This window comes from Arachis ipaensis, chromosome B9, assembly GCF_059453495.1.
Source record: "Arachis ipaensis isolate K30076 ecotype BB chromosome B9, ASM5945349v1, whole genome shotgun sequence".
Classification (NCBI taxonomy): domain Eukaryota; kingdom Viridiplantae; phylum Streptophyta; class Magnoliopsida; order Fabales; family Fabaceae; genus Arachis; species Arachis ipaensis.
This window is the reverse complement of record NC_142444.1, coordinates 63,887,755-63,904,690: the sequence shown is the minus strand read 5'-3', so window position 1 is coordinate 63,904,690 and position 16,936 is coordinate 63,887,755. Positions and strand designations below refer to the sequence as shown.

Genomic DNA, 16,936 nt, shown 5'->3' with positions numbered 1-16,936 from the left:
CTAGAACAAATATAGTACTGATCTCTCAAATTAAAGCACCAATAAAGTTTAGGTTTATTAGTGTTGTTCAAGCTAGGTAAAGAGAATAATGTCTAAACCATGTAAACAAGATTTGTTAGGATGGCTTGTTGATTGTTAATCTTATACAATAATTGGCTGTATTCTGCTAATTAATTAATAAGGGTTAAAACGGGTGATCCAAAAGTTTTCTTGCAAAGGTGAAATTGATGTCAAAATTCAACAAATTTCATATTATTAACTATAACTACATGGCATAAATTCCTATTCCCATTCCTGTTAAATTTAAAAAAAAAATTGTTTAATTCATTTTTAATATATATTTTATATTTTAATATATATTTTATATTAATAATAGATTTTAGTGATTAATTTTAGTACACATTTACTATAGTTAAATTAAAGGTAAAGCTAGCATAGGATTGGATTAGGATTAGCTTTTTTGACTTTATTATATGCAACTTTTCATTAGCATGCCCAAACGGCCAAAATACAATACCTCTCATACACTTTAATTTCACGTATTGCTAATTGCTATAGTTCACTTTCTGCTAGATCATTCGGTAGATAGGATTAGGAAAGAAAAAAGCACACCAAAACCCAACTCCTCATGGCCACCATCATCATTTCCATAAAATAATATTAATATCTATCTATATCTACATATATGTATATAATATATATCAACCCAACCTAATGAATTTTCACCGATTGTTATCTCCAATGTCAATGTCTCAACATTAAACAATAACCCATCTCCCAAATATGGATCTTTCCCGTTCAACCATCTTCATCATCCTGTTCCTCAATTTCTTGCTTCTCCCATTTTCTTCAAGATCATCTTCCCATTACAGCACACTAGTCTACAAAACCTGTTCAAACAGAACCTCATTCAACAACAATAATAATCAATTATTGTTATCACCTCGGTCTTATTCACAAACACTCACTTCTCTGTTCAACCAACTCATTGCCCAGTCTTCCCAGTCCAAGTTCTTTAGAACCAAGGAACTCGCTTTAGACGAAAGCGCCGTTGTCTCCGGCCTTTTCCAATGCAGAGAGGACATTGCCATAGAAGATTGTTTCAGATGTGTGAACTCTCTTCCTCCTTACATTTCATCAAACACATTGTGCACCGGTTCCACGTCCGCAAGGGTACAACTTCAGGGTTGCCACATTCAATATAATACCGAGAATCTTTCAGCAGAGACAACAAATGGTGATGAAACCGAGGGCAGTAACAATGGTAATAGTAACAATAATCAATATATGGTTCACACATATTTTAATTTTGTTTACCTTTTTACATGATGTGCGCGCTATCTAACATTTCTTATTTTGTGTCTTAATTTTTTGAAAAGTTTCCATTCCATTTTTAAAGTAGTGTCGTCTATTCTTTGGCTAACCTGAAAATATCTAAAATAATTGTTTAAAAATCTACTATAAATATTTTGATGTGTGTCTATTGAGTATTGACACGCCCTTTTTAATTTTGATTATTGATATAAATTCTTTAAAGTGAATATATTTTGTGACTATTCTTTAAAGTACATTGACAACCATAAATGTTATTTGAAATAAAATTGTGAAAGTGACAGGATTTATGATTTTATATATGGCAAAAATGCTAAATATTTTGTACGTAAATACTCTAGTTATTACATATGTTTCGAGAGTTACTTGAAATTGGGTTGTATTTGGGTCTAGACGTGAGGTCCAAACTCCTTTTGAGACAGTGTTCGACTTCTTTTAGTATCGAGGTACCGCCGTCCGAGTTTTTTGTGAGGAGGTGAGGGTGTACCTGCAAGAAACTTCGATGATTAAATTAGCAAGGGTTTAAAACAGATTTTTAGTAGATTGCGTCCTGAACATACTTGAGGAATATCAATGTATTTATAGTAGAATAGATAACCACCTTTTAGTGTAGTTCCACCTTTGATGGTGGTTAGCCGTTCCATTTTTCTAGGAAAGTTATTGAGATTTCCATTTTAGATAAATGAGAGATATCTTAGGAGTTAGTTACTTATTCATATAAGTAGAGCTGCGTTGTTGTCGTTGCATCTGACCTCTTTGAGGTCGGGTAGGTGTAGTGAAGACGGATTTCTGTGTTGGGCATTTATTTGTTGAGCCTGGCTTTATCTTTTGGCCAGGGTATGAACAGTGTCTTTGTTTAAGTCCGAGTTTTACGAGGTCAGACTCGAGCATTCGTAGATTTGCCTAATCTTTGGGATGTGGTCACGCCATGTCGGGTATGTCGCCTATTTTAGGTAAGTCGGGTGCACGAAGTATTTTTCAAAAATTCAAAACGTTGCATCTTTTCGTAGTACTGCACACGTTACCCTACAGTTACCTTGATAACCGTGCGCCATAAATGAGAAGGTGTGAAATTACTCTTTTGCTCCTAGTGCCTTATAAATATCCAAACTCCTTTTTCTTTCCTCTTTTTGCTCCTTCCTGAAACGTTTGCGCTCTTTGTTTTCTCTCAGGTTTCTCCATAACTCCTTTTTCATTTCAAGATTTGAATTTCTGCTTGAAAATTTTTCTTTGTTCATTAGAGGTTCTTGGATCATCCATGTATTGCTGTTCAAGTGTCCTTTTCCTGCTTTGCATTCCATCAAGGTTAGCGTTTTATTCCTTTGGAATTTTTGTTTCTGCTTTTACACTCTAAGTGATGCTTTTGCTTTATTGTTTTTGTTGGCTTTGGCAGTGTTTCTTTGTTTACTTTGAAAAGTGAAGTTTCAAAAACTTTGCTTCTTTCTTGACTTTGAACTTTTGTTGCTGCCGCTGAGAATATGAGTGTGGGGGGTTCTATTCTATGTTGCCTTTAAATGGTGTCTTTTTGAGTTTTTGAAGATGACGTCATTTTCACACTTGATAACGTGATTTGTTTGTTTGGCATACGAGAGGTTGTAACTTTCTTTTGTGTTTGATGAAGACGACCCGACCTTTTGCAATTTTGTTCGAATGCTTTTGTTTTGTCCAACTTGTCGTGATGAATCTCCCTTTATTTTATTTATAGGTATAGCTTTTATGTCTTGTTCAGTAATTCACAATATGTCTTCTAAAGTTCTGTCCGACCTGACCTAGGTAGATATATCTATTCTCACTCCCATCCCTGATATTAATAAAAAGTATGCCGAGACCTTTCGTATGTATCATAGGTTATGTTTGAGTCGAGAGGATGAGAGAAAATATGATTTGGTGGTTACTGACCCAAAAGAGATGGTTTATTTTCTCCGACTTGATAAGTCAGAACGTCATTTTATATATGTGTATGATTTTTTTTTCACAAAGTTGGGAGTTAGCCTTCCTTTCTCTGACTTTGAATCCAAGGTCCTTAGGATCTGTAATGTTGCCATTTTCCAGCTTCATCCCAATTCTTGGAGTTTTCTCAAAATTTATCAACTTTTTTGTCAGAAATTTGACGTCCGTCCTTCTGTTAAAGTTTTCTTTTACTTTTTTGTTTTTACAAAACCCTTTAGCTCTAAGAAACAGGGCTGAGTTTCCTTCCGAGCTGTTCAAGGGAGGAAGTCTTTGCTATTTTTTATTATTCTTTTCATGACTTCAAAAAGTAATTTTTTTAAGATCCAATCTGTTGAAAGTGTCTAATCTTTCTTTCTAAATGCGAGGGATGAGCCTATTTTTAGTTTTATTGGGAGGAGAATCCTGTAGTTGTTAAGTACGACTTGGATGACTTGGATGAGGTTGAGGATATTATAGTCACCTTATTTCAGGAGTGTTGAGGCCGAGCTCCTTACTTGGATACGAAGAAATTTTTAGAAAATCCAAGACAAATAACATTCGAGCTAGGTAGAATTTCCTTTTAACTTTGTAGATGCATTTTGTTGATTATTTTACTAGCTTGTCATAACCCGACTTTGATGCTGTACAGAAAAAACGGTTCTTAAGTCGACTGGCACGAAAACTCTTTGGACTGCCAACAAGAATGTTGTTGCTCGTACTATCCAGTTAAAAGAAATCGGCGAGTTAGGCAACCTTCCTTCTCTTTTCAAATCAGACTCGAGTGCCTCGACCTCCCCCAAAGTTACTCCTGATCCAACTCCTCCTCCTCTCACTCCTCCTTCAAACTCTGATAATTAAGTAATTCCCTCCACACCTCCTCCTCCCGAGCCTAATCCTAAAAAATGTAAGACTTTTAAGTCAGGAAGCATTTATGAAACTAGTTTTGATGGTATAGATTTCTATGAGAATACATCCTTCCACACAGCTTCATTAGTGTGGATGATGTTTCCATAAAGAACCATCTTCAAGTACTTGCCCGAGGTAGAATTTGGATAACTGGGGTAGCATTTGCTATGTTGAGAGAGTTAGAGAAGGCTCCCCTTAGTACCACTCAGCACACTCTGGCCAACCTTCAAGCTGAAGTGGCATCCTTGAGGGAGTCTAAAAAGGAGTTGGAGGGGTGAAAAGGAGGCACTTGTTTCCGACCTTGCCAGGGCTCGGGAGAGGGTTAAACAATCCGAGACCACCTGTGCCATGGTGGAGGGCTTGAAAAAAAAAGCTGAAAAAAGCTCTGCCAGGGTCCTTGGGGAGAAGTTGGACTTAGTGGATGAGGTTGCCAAGTCAAGGGAGAAGTATGCAGATTTGGAAGACACTATAGCTCAGGAAATGGACGAGCAGGCTGAAAATTTGAAGGCCCAGTTCCCAGTTATAGCACCTGAGGTAGACCTCTCCCGTTAGCCATAACAACATTATGTTGAATGGGAAGATTGTCTCTGCACCAGAAGATGAGGAGGATACCCCTATGCTCGATCCAAAGGCTTCTGAAGTCCAAGCTGAAGGAGCTCCTCGAGTGGACGATGAGTCTACTCCTTCTCAGCTAGAAATTCTCCTGACCTCCTTTGTACAACCTGAAAAATACTAACAATTTGGTTTTGTAATAGTTGTAGTTGGAACAATTTTTTTCTTTTTTATTTTGCTATTTTAAGAACTTCTTCTCCCTATAGTAGTAGCTTTTAATATGAATGATTGTTAAATCACCTTGTAGTTTAGTTCTCTATGACTTAATGAGTTTTTAGTCACTTGACAACTTTTACTTCTAATTTTGTTAAGTCCCTTAAGACGTCGGCCAAAGTAACTCGGCTGTTATGTTGAACCTTTCGTTTATAAGGTTAATGCTATTTCCCTTAATTGATTGTGCTCCAACTTTAAGTAGTCGGTTTTAATAAGTTACTTTTGTATTTCGTTTTAGGCCCAACTCTTTAGATTGTAATGAGGTCGGACCACGATCTGCTTACATAACTTCTTACACTAATTTGTATTCCGTCGCTTCATCTTGCCAACCATCTAGGTCAGCCAATGATTTTTGCGAATTTTCAAGCTTAAAATAGTGCAACTGAATGGAAAATTTTATGAAAAATGAACTATCGTTAATAAAGAATTATTTACGTAAGTTTTGTTGCTTCTAAGAGTTTTGTATTTAGCCCTTAACCCTTGTTATGGTACCTCATTAAAACCCCCTCTAGAAAAATTCTTCTCAGGAAAAAATCATGAAGTCGGAAAAAAGAGTACACCAAGGAGCAAGACTCGCTTTCTAACTGTAGTAGCATTTTAAGTTACATGCGTGCCACGACCTTGGAAGATCGTTCCCCTTCAGGTCAGACATTTTGTGGTAACCCTTTTCTAGGACCTCAGTGATCTTATAAAATCCTTTTCAGTTTGCAGCCAACTTTTCTTCACCAGACTTCTGTGTTCTAATGTCATTTGGGATCGGCATGAGGTCGTTCGTGGCGAAGCCTTTGACGACTTTCTTGTTGTACCTTATGACCATTCTTTGCTTCAAGGCTTCCTCCTTTATCCGAGTTTATTCTCGAACTTCTGGGAGGAGGTCAAGTTCTTCCTTTTGAGCTCAAATGTTTCCTACCTTATCGTAGAATCTAACCCTTGGAGATTCTTCATTGACTTCTTTAGGTTTCATGGCCACTATGCTTTAAGCAAGTCGAAAAGGAGATTCTCCTATTATTGAGTAGGGGGGGCCGATATACCCACAAGACTTGAGAAAGTTCGTCCACTCATGCTCCCTTTATGTCTTGTAGTCAGTATTTTAATACGGCCAAACTGACTTTATTCGCAACTTTTGCTTGTCCATTGGCTTGGGGGTGTTTCACTTACGTGAATTGGTGCTTGGTGTGCGAAATTGTGACCATTCCATTCCTTGGTAACGGCGCTAAAAACTCAATACACACGTTTATGATCTTATATCTGTTTCACAACTTCGTACAACTAACCAGCAAGTGCACTGGGTCGTCCAAGTAATAAACCTTACATGAGTAAGGGTCAATCCCACGGAGATTGTTGGCTTGAAGCAAGCTATGGTCACCTTGTAAATCTCAGTCAGGCGGATTAAATTGTATTAAGAAATTATAGTGGATGAAAATAAATAAAATATAAAATAGGATAGTGGTACTTATGTAATTCATTGATGAGAATTTCAGATAAGCGTATAGAGATGCTTTCGTTCCTCTAATCTCTGCTTTCCTGCTGTCTTCATCCAATCAATCCTACTCCTTTCCATGGCAAGCTGTATGTTGGGCATCACCGTTGTCAATGGCTACTTCTCGTCCTCTCAGTGAAAATGGTCCAAGATGCTCTGTCACGGCACGGCTATTCATCTGTCGGTTCTCGATCATACTGGAATAGGATCCATTGATCCTTTTGCGTCTGTCACTACGCCCAACACTCGCGAGTTTTAAGCTTGTCACAGCCATCCCTTCCCAGATCCTACTCGGAATACCACAGACAAGGTTTAGACTTTTCGGATCTCAAGAATGGCCATCCATGGGTTCTAACTTATACCACGAAGACACTAATAACTCGGACTCGGTCCCCTGTATTAGATATCCAAGAGATATCCATTCAATCTAAGGTAGAACGGAAGTGGTTGTCAGGCACGCGTTCATAAGTTGCGAATGATGATGACTGTCACGATCATCACATCCATCATATTGAAGTACGAATGAATATCTTAGAAGCGGAATAAGTGGAATTGAATAGAAAAACAATAGTACTTTGCATTAATCTTTGAGGAACAGCAGAGCTCCATACCTTAATCTATGGTGTGTAGAAACTCTACCGTTGAAAAATACATAAGTGAAAGGTTCAGGCATGGCCGAGAGGCCAGCCCCCAAAACATGATCAAAGGATCAAAAGATAATCCAAAGATGTAAATACAATAGTAAAAAGTCCTATTTATATTAAACTAGTTACTAGGGTTTACAGAAATAAGTAAATGATGCAGAAATCCACTTCCGGGGCCCACTTGGTGTGTGCTTTGGCTGAGCTTGAAGTTTACACATGGAGAGGTCATTCTTGGAGTTGAACGCCAGTTTGTAACGTGTTTCTGGCATTGAACTCCACTTTGCAACCTGTTTCTGGCGTTTGACTCCAGAATGCAGCATGGACCTGGCGTTGAACGCCAGTTTATGTCATCTAAACTCAGGCAAAGTATGAACTATTATATATTGCTGGAAAGCTCTGGATGTCTACTTTCCAACGCAATTAGAAGCGCGCCATTTGGAGTTCTGTACCTCCAGAAAATCCACTTTGAGTGCAGGGAGGTCAGAATCCAACAGCATCTGGAGTCCTTCTTCAACCTCTGAATCTGATTTTTGCTCAGGTCCCTCAATTTCAGCCAGAAAATACCTGAAATCACAGAAAAACACAAAAACTCATAGTAAAGTCCAAAAATGTGATTTTTAATTAAAAACTAATAAAAATATACTAAAAACTAACTAAATCATACTGAAAACTATGTAAAAACAATACCAAAAAGCGTATAAATTATCCGCTCATCACAACACCAAACTTAAATTGTTGCTTGTCCCCAAGCAACTAAAAATTAAATAGGATAAAAAGAAGAGAATATACTATAAATTCCAAAATATCAATGAAACATAGCTCCAATCAGATGAGCGGGACTTGTAGCTTTTTGCCTCTTGAATAGTTTTGGCATCTCGCTTTATCCATTGAAGTTCAGAATGATTGGCATCTATAGGAACTTAGAATTCAGATAGTGTTATTGATTCTCCTAGTTCAATATGTTGATTCTTGAACACAGCTACTTTATGAGTCTTGGCCGTGGCCCTAAGCACTTTGTTTTCCAGTATTACCACCGGATACATAAATGCCACAGACACATAACTGGGTGGACCTTTTCAGATTGTGACTTAGCTTTGCTAAAGTCCCCAATTAGAGGTGTCCAGGGTTCTTAAGCACACTCTTCTTTTGCTTTGGACCTTGACCTTAACCGCTCAGTCTCAAGTTTTCACTTGACACCTTCACGCCACAAGCACATGGTTAGGGACAGCTTAGTTTAGCCGCTTAGGCCAGGATTTTATTCCTTTAGGCCCTCCTATCCACTGATGCTCAAAGTCTTGGATCCTTTTTATTACCCTTGCCTTTTGGTTTTAAGGGCTATTGGCTTTTTGCTCTTGCCTTTTGGTTTAAAGAGCTTTTGGCTTTTTCTGCTTGCTTTTTCTTTTTCTATTTTTTTTCGCCATTTTTTTCTGCAAGCTTTCGTATTTACTGCTTTTTCTTGCTTAAAGTATCATTTTTATGATTTTTCAGATTATCAAATAACATTTCTCCTGTTCATCATTCTTTCAAGAGCCAACATATTTAACATTATTAAACAACAACTTCAAAAGACATATGTACTGTTCAAGCATTCATTCAGAAAACAAAAAGTATTGTCACCACATCAAAATAATTAAACTAGTTTCAAGGATGAATTTGAAACCATGTACTTCTTGTTCTTTTGTAATTAAAACATTTTTCATTCAAGAGAGGTGATGGATTCATAGGACATTCATAACTTTAAGGCATAGACACTTAAATACTAGTGATCATGAAGACAAAAACATAAACAAACATAAAGCATAAAAATCGAAAAACAGGAAAATAAATAAACAAGGAGATTAAGGAATGAGTCCACCTTAGTGAGGGTGGCGTCTTCCTCTTCTTGAAGAACCAATGGTGCTTTTGAGCTCCTCTATGTCTCTTCCTTGTCTTTCTTGCTCCTCCCTCATAGCTCTTTGATCTTCTCTAATTTCATGGAGGATGATAGAGTGATCTTGATTTTCCACCCTTAATTGTCCCATGTTGGAACTTAATTCACCTAGGGAAGTGTTGATTTGTTCCCAATAGTTTTGTGGAGGAAAGTGCATCCCTTGAGGCATCTCGGGGATTTCATGGTGAGGAATTTTCTCATGCTCATGTTGAGGTCCATGCTCTCTTGTTTGCTCCATTTTTTTCTTAGTGATGGGCTTATCCTCTTCAATGAGGATGTCTCCCTCTATGTTTCCCAGCCGAATTGCAGAGGTGGCAAATGAGGTGAGGAAAGGCTAACCTTGCCAAGTTGGAGGACTTGTCAGCCACCTTGTAGAGTTCTTGAGGTATAATCTCATGAACTTCCACTTCCTCCCCAATCATGATACTATGGATCATGATGGCCCAGTCTATAGTAACTTCAGACCGGTTGCTAGTAGAAATGATTGAGCGTTGAATGAACTCCAACCATCCTCTAGCTACTGTTTTGAGGTCAAGCCTTCTTAGTTGAACCGGCTTGCCTTTTGAGTCAATTTTCCATTGAGCTCCTTCCACACATATGTCCATGAGGACTTGGTCCAGCCTTTGATCAAAGTTGACTCTTCTAGTGTAGGGGCGTGTGTTCTCTTCCATCATTGGCAAGTTGAACGCCAGCCTCACATTCTCCGGACTGAAATCTAAGTATTTCCCCTAAACCATGGTAAGCCAATTCTTTGGGTTCGGGTTCACACTTTGATCATGGTTCCTAGTAACCCATGTGTTTGCATAGAACTCTTGAACCATTAAGATCCCGACTTGTTGAATGGGGTTGGTTAGAACTTCCCAACCTCTTCTTTGGATTTCAAGTCGGATATCCGGATACTCATTCTTTTTTAGTTTGAAAGAAACCTCAGGGATCACTTTCTTCTCGGCCACAACTTCATAGAAGTGGTCTTGATGAACCTTAGAGATGAATCTCTCCATCTCCCATGACTCAGAGGTGGAAGCAATTGCCTTCCCTTTCCTCTTTCTAGAGGTTTCTCTGGCCTTAGGTGCCATCAATGGTTATGGAAAAACAAAAAAGCAATGCTTTTTCCACACCAAACTTAAAATGTTTGCTCGTCCTCGAGCAAAAGAAGAAAGAAAGGATGAGAAGAAGGAGAGATGGAGGTGTGTTGATGGTTTGAATTTGAGTGGGTGGGTGTAGGTGGGTTGTATGATGGTTTTAGGGGAGTAATGGATGTGAGTGGTGAAGAGTTCTTGGGAAAGGGTGATATAGGATTATGAGGAGGGAAGGTGAGTGGAGGTAGGTGGGGATCCTGTGGGGTCTACAGATCCTGAGGAGATCCTGTGGGGCCAAGGACTTTAATCATCCCTGCTCCAATTAGGCGTGTAAACGCCCTCTGTAGGCAATCCTGGCGTTTAACGCCAGATTGCAGCATGTTTCTGGCGTTAAACGCCACTTCTATGCTTGTTTTGGGCGTTCAACGCCAGTCTGCAGCATGTTTCTGGCGTTGAACGCCAGTTTTTCTCTGGGGTGCAATCCTGGCGTTTAAACGCCAGACTGCTGCTTGTTTCTGGCGTTTAACGCCAGTTTCATGCTCTGTTCTGGCGTTAAACGCCAGCCAGATGCTCCTTACTGGCGTTTAAACGCCAGTAAGCCCTTCCTCCAGGGTGTTCTGTTTTCAATGTTGTTTTCGATTTTTTAGTAGTTTTTGTGACTCTACATGATCATCAACCTAATAAAACATGTAATAACAAAGAGAAAATAAAATAAAAATGATTAAATAACATTGGGTTGTCTCCCAACAAGCGCTTCTTTAATGTCAATATCTTGACAGTGGGCTCTCATGGAGCGACACAGGTGATCAGGTCAATTTTGTAGACTCCCAACACCAAACTTAGAGTTTGGATGTGGGGGTTCAACACCAAACTTAGAGTTTGGCTGAGGCCTCCCAACACCAAACTTAGAGTTTGATTGTGGGGGCTTTGGTTGACTCTGCACTGAGAGAAGCTTTTCATGCTTCCTCTCCATGGTTACAGAAGGAGATCCTTGAGTTTGAAACACAAGGTTATCCTTATTCAGTTGAAGGATCAACTCTCCTCTGTCCACATCAATCATAGCTCTTGCTGTGGCCAGGAAAGGTCTTCCAAGGATGATGGATTCATCCTCATCCTTCCCAGTGTCTAGGATTATGAAATCAACAGGGATGTAAAGGCCTTCAACCTTTACTAACACGTCCTCTACTTGTCCATAAGCCTATTTTCTTGAGTTGTCTGCCATCTCTAATGAGATTCTGGCAGCTTGCACCTCAAAGATTCCCAGTTTCTCCATTACAGAGAGTGGCATGAGGTTTATCCCTGACCCAAGGTCACATAGAGCCTTTTCAAAGGTCATGGTGCCTATGGTACAAGGTATTAAGAACTTTCCAGGATCCTGTTTCTTCTGAGGCAATTTCAGTTGATCCAGATCACTTAGTTCATTGATGAGCAAGGGAGGTTCATCTTTCCAAGTCTCATTACCAAATAATTTGGCATTCAGCTTTATGATTGCACCAAGGTACTTGGCAACTTGCTCTTCAGTAACATCTTCATTCTCTTCAGAAGAAGAATACTCATCAGAGCTCATGAATGGCATAAGGAGGTTCAATGGAATCTCTATGGTCTCCAGATGAGTCTCAGATTCCTTTGGTTCCTCAGAGGGAAACTCCTTATTGATCTCTGGACGTCCCAGGAGATCTTCCTCACTGGGATTCACGTCCTCTCCCTCCCTTGCAGGTTTGGCCATGATGATCAATTCAATGGCCTTGCACTCTCCTTTTGGGTTTTCTTCTGTATTGCTTAGGAGAGTACTAGGAGGGGTTTCAATGATCCTTTTACTCAGTTGGCCCACTTGTGCTTCCAGATTTCTAATGGAGGACCTTGTTTCATTCATGAAATTTAAAGTGACCTTAGATAGATCAGAGACTATGTTTGCTAAGCTAGATGGGATCTACTCAGAACTCTCTGTCTTTTACTGAGTGGATGATGAAAAAGGCTTGCTATTGCTAAACCTGTTTCTTCCACCATTATTAAAGCCTTGTTGAGGCTTTTGTTGATCCTTCCATGAGAGATTTGGGGTGATTTCTCCATGAGGGATTATAGGTGTTTCCATAAGGTTCACCCATGTAATTCACCTCTGCTATTGCAGGGTTCTCAGGATCATAAGCTTCTTCCTCAGAAGATGCCTCTTAAGTACTATTGGATGCAGCTTGCATTCCATTCAGACTCTGAGAAATCATATTGACTTGCTGAGTCAATATTTTATTCTGAGCCAATATGGCATTCAGAGTATCAATTTCAAGAACTCCCTTCCTCATAGGCGTCCCATTATTCACAGGATTCCTTTCAGAAGTGTACATGAATTGGTTATTTGCAACCATGTCAATGAGTTCTTGAGCTTCTGTAGGCATTTTCTTTAGGTGAATGGATCCACCTGCAGAATGGTTCAGTGACATCTTTGATAGCTCAGACAGACCATCATAGAATATATCCAGGATGGTCCATTCTGAAAGCATGTCAGAAGGATACCTTTTGGTCAGTTCCTTGTATCTCTCCCAAGCTTCATAGAGGAATTCACCTTCCTTCTGTCTGAAGGTTTGAACATCCACTCTAAGCTTACTAAGCTTTTGAGGAGGAAAGAACTTGGCTAAGAAAGCCGTAACCAGCTTATCCCAAGAGTTCAGGCTATCTTTGGGTTGAGAGTCCAACCACACTCTAGCTCTGTCTCTTACAACAAACGGGAAAAGCATAAGCCTGTAGACCTCGGGATCAACCCCATTGGTCTTAACAGTATCACAGATCTGCAAGAATTCAGTTAAGAACTGAAAAGGATCTTCAGATGGAAGTCCATGAAACTTGCAGTTCTGCTGCATCAGAGAAACTAATTGAGGTTTCAGCTCAAAATTATTTGCTCCAATGGCAGGAATGGAGATGCTTCTTCCATGTAAATTGGAATTAGGTGCAGTAAAGTCACAAAGCATCCTCCTTGCATTATTATTATTTTCGGCTGCCATCTCCTTTTCCTTTTCAAAAATTTCTGTAAGGTTGTCTCTGGATTGCTGTATTTTAGCTTCTCTTAGTTTTCTTTTCAGAGTCCTTTCAGGTTCAGGATCTGCTTCAACAAGAATATTCTTGTCCTTGCTCCTGCTCATATGAAAAAGAAGGGAATAGAAAAGAAGATGAATCCTCTATGTCACAGTAAAGAGGTTCCTTGTTGTTAGTAGAAGAAGAAAGGGAATAAGGGTGAAGAAGAATGGATAATCCAAACACAAGAGTGAGGATAGGAGCAGTAATTTGAGATGAGGAGATGTGTTAGTGAATGAATAAATAAATAAATAGAATAAGATGAGAGAGGAAGAAATTTCAAAAATTAAAATAAAATTAAAATTAAAAATTAAATTTAAAAAAATTTGAAAATTGAAATTGAAATTAAATTAAAAATTAAAATTTAAAACAATTAGTTAATTAAAAAGAATTTTTGAAAAAGAGGGAGGTATTTTCGAAAATTAGAGAGGTAGAAAGTTAGTTGGGCAGTTTTGAAAAAGATAAGAATCAAACAAAAAGTTAAGTGGTTAAGAGATTTTGAAAATCAAATTTTGGAAAGATAAGATTGAAATTTGAAAAAGATGTGATTGAAACAAAAAGATAAGATTGATTGAAAAAAATTTGAAAGTCAAATTTTGAAAAGATAGGAAGTTAGAAAAGAAGTTAGAAAACATTTTAAATTTGATTTCGAAAAAGATATGATTGAAAATTATTTTGAAAAAGGGTTGAAAAAGAAATTTAAAAAGATTTGATTTTGAAAATTAAAGTTGATTACTTGACTAACAAGAAACAAAAAGATTTGATTTTTAAAATTAAAGTTGATTACTTGACTAACAAGAAACAAAAAGATATGATTTTAAAATTTTAAAGATTAATCTTTTCTTAAAAGGCAAGTAACAACTTGAAATTTTTCAACAATCATATTAAATGTTAGTATTAATTTCGAAAATCATGGAATAAAGATAAGAAAAAGATTTTTGAAAATTATTTTTTAAAAAATTTCGAAATTATTAAGAAAAATTTGAAAAAGATTTGATTTTTTTGAAAAAGTTTTGAAAAAGATAGGATTTTTAAATTGAAAATTTGATTTGACTCATAAGATTTGATTTTGAAAATTAAAGTTGATTACTTGACTAACAAGAAACAAAAAGATTTGATTTTAAAAATTTAAAGATTAATCTTTTCTTAAAAGGCAAGTAACAACTTGAAATTTTTCAACAATCATATTAAATGTTAGTATTAATTTCGAAAATCATGGAATAAAGATAAGAAAAAGATTTTTGAAAATCAATTTTTAAAAAATTTCGAAATTATTAAGGAAAATTTGAAAAAGATTTGATTTTTTTGAAAAAGTTTTGAAAAAGATAGGATTTTTAAATTGAAAATTAGATTTGACTCATAAAATTTGAAAAAGTCAATCCAAATTTTCGAAATTTTAAGAGAGAAAAAGGGAAATATATTTTTTTGATTTTTGAATTTTTAATGAAGAAAAAGAAAAACATGAAAAAGACTCATAACATAAAAATTATGAATCAAAACACACAATGCATGCAAGAACACTATGAATGTCAAGATGAACACCAAGAACACTTTGAAGATCAAGATGAACATCAAGACTTATTTTTGAAAATTTTTAAGAAAAGAAAAAACATGCAAGACACCAAACTTAGAAATTTTCAATAATTAGACACTAACAAATTAAAAATGCATATGAAAAACAAGAAAAGACACAAAACAAGAAAATATGAAGATCAAACAAGAAGACTGGCCAAGAACAACTTGAAGATCATGAAGAACATATGATGAATTTTCGAAAATTCTTGAGAAAAAAGAAACACATGCAAGACACCAAACTTAAAAATTGACTCTAGACTCAAACAAGAAACATCAAAAATATTTTTGGTTTTATAATTTTGTAAAATTTTTTGTATTATTTTTTTTTCGAAAATTAATTGGGAAAAACGAAAAAGAAGAATTTTTTTTTGAGAATTAAGAAATAAAAACAAAAAGGTTAAAATTAAAATAAAGTTACCTAATCTGAGCAACAAGATGAACCGTCAGTTGTCCAAACTCGAACAATCCCCAGCAACGGCGCCAAAAACTTGGTGTGCAAAATTGTGATCATTCCATTCCTTGGTAACGGCGCTAAAAACTCAATACGCACGTTCATGATCTTATATTTGTTTCACAACTTCGTACAACTAACCAGCAAGTGCACTGGGTCGTCCAAGTAATAAACCTTACGTGAGTAAGGGTCGATCCCACAGAGATTGTCGGCTTGAAGCAAGCTATGGTGACCTTGTAAATCTCAGTCAGGAGGATTAAATTGTATTAAGAAATTATAGTGGATGAAAATAAATAAAATATAAAATAGGATAATGGTACTTATGTAATTCATTGGTGAGAATTTCAGATAAGCGTATAGAGATGCTTTCGTTCCTCTGATCTCTGCTTTTCTGCTGTCTTCATCCAATCAATCCTACTCCTTTCCATGGCAAGCTGTATGTTGGGCATCACCGTTGTCAATGGCTACTTCCCGTCCTCTCAGTGAAAATGGTCCAAGATGCTCTGTCACGGCACGGCTATTCATCTGTCGGTTCTCGATCATACGGGAATAGGATCCATTGATCCTTTTGCGTCTGTCACTACGCCCAACACTCGCGAGTTTTAAGCTCGTCACAGCCATCCCTTCCCAGATCCTACTCGGAATACCACAGACAAGGTTTAGACTTTCCGGATCTCAGGAATGGCCATCCATGGGTTCTAACTTATACCACGAAGACACTAATAACTCGGACTCGGTCCCCTGTATTAGATATCCAAGAGATATCCATTCAATCTAAGGTAGAACGGAAGTGGTTGTCAGGCACGCGTTCATAAGTTGCGAATGATGATGACTGTCACGATCATCACATCCATCATATTGAAGTACGAATGAATATCTTAGAAGCGGAATAAGTTGAATTGAATAAAAAAACAATAGTACTTTGCATTAATCTTTGAGGAACAGCAGAGCTCCACACCTTAATCTATGGTGTGTAGAAACTCTACCGTTGAAAAATACATAAGTGAAAGATTCAGGCATGGCCGAGAGGCCAGCCCCCAAAACATGATCAAAGGATCAAAAGATAATCCAAAGATGTAAATACAATAGTAAAAAGTCCTATTTATATTAAACTAGTTACTAGGGTTTACAGAAATAAGTAAATGATGCAGAAATCCACTTCTGGGGCTCACTTGGTGTGTGCTTGGGCTGAGCTTGAAGTTTACACGTGGAGAGGTCATTCTTGGAGTTGAACGCCAGTTTGTAACGTGTTTCTGGCGTTGAACTCCACTTTGCAACCTGTTTCTGGCGTTTGACTCCAGAATGCAGCATGGAACTGGCGTTGAACGCCAATTTATGTCATCTAAACTCGGGCAAAGAATAGACTATTATATATTGCTGGAAAGCCCTGGATGTCTACTTTCCAACGCAATTGAAAGCGCGCCATTTGGAGTTCTGTAGATCCAGAAAATCTACTTTGAGTAAAGGGAGGTCAGAATCCAACAGCATCTGCAGTCCTTCTTCAACCTCTGAATCTGATTTTTGCTCAGGTCCCTCAATTTCAGCCAGAAAATACCTGAAATCACAAAAAAACACACAAACTCATAGTAAAGTCCAGAAATGTTATTTTTAATTAAAAACTAATAAAAATATACTAAAAACTAACTAAATCATACTGAAAACTATGTAAAAACAATGCCAAAAAGCGTATAAATTATCCGCTCATCATTGCTTAATCTTGAG

The 16,936-nt window shown here is 37.3% G+C and overlaps 1 protein-coding gene and 1 non-coding gene across 3 annotated transcripts in view; both read left to right on the top strand.

Moving 5' to 3' along the window:
• Positions 1 to 585: 585 nt before the first annotated feature.
• Positions 586 to 16,936, top strand: part of LOC107616907 (plasmodesmata-located protein 3-like) — a 39,210-nt gene continuing 22,859 nt past the window's right edge. The window contains exon 1 of one of the 2 annotated variants that reach the window (XM_016318788.3): positions 586 to 1,264. In XM_016318788.3, coding sequence (XP_016174274.1) covers positions 784 to 1,264 — 481 coding nt within the window. In that variant the 5' untranslated portion in view covers positions 586 to 783. The remainder of the gene's footprint in view (positions 1,265 to 16,936) is intronic. The other variant, XR_015900014.1, reaches the window with a different exon arrangement.
• Positions 12,615 to 12,722, top strand: LOC148544895 (small nucleolar RNA R71). The gene has a single exon (XR_015900512.1). It is a non-coding gene; the product is annotated as a small nucleolar RNA R71 (small nucleolar RNA).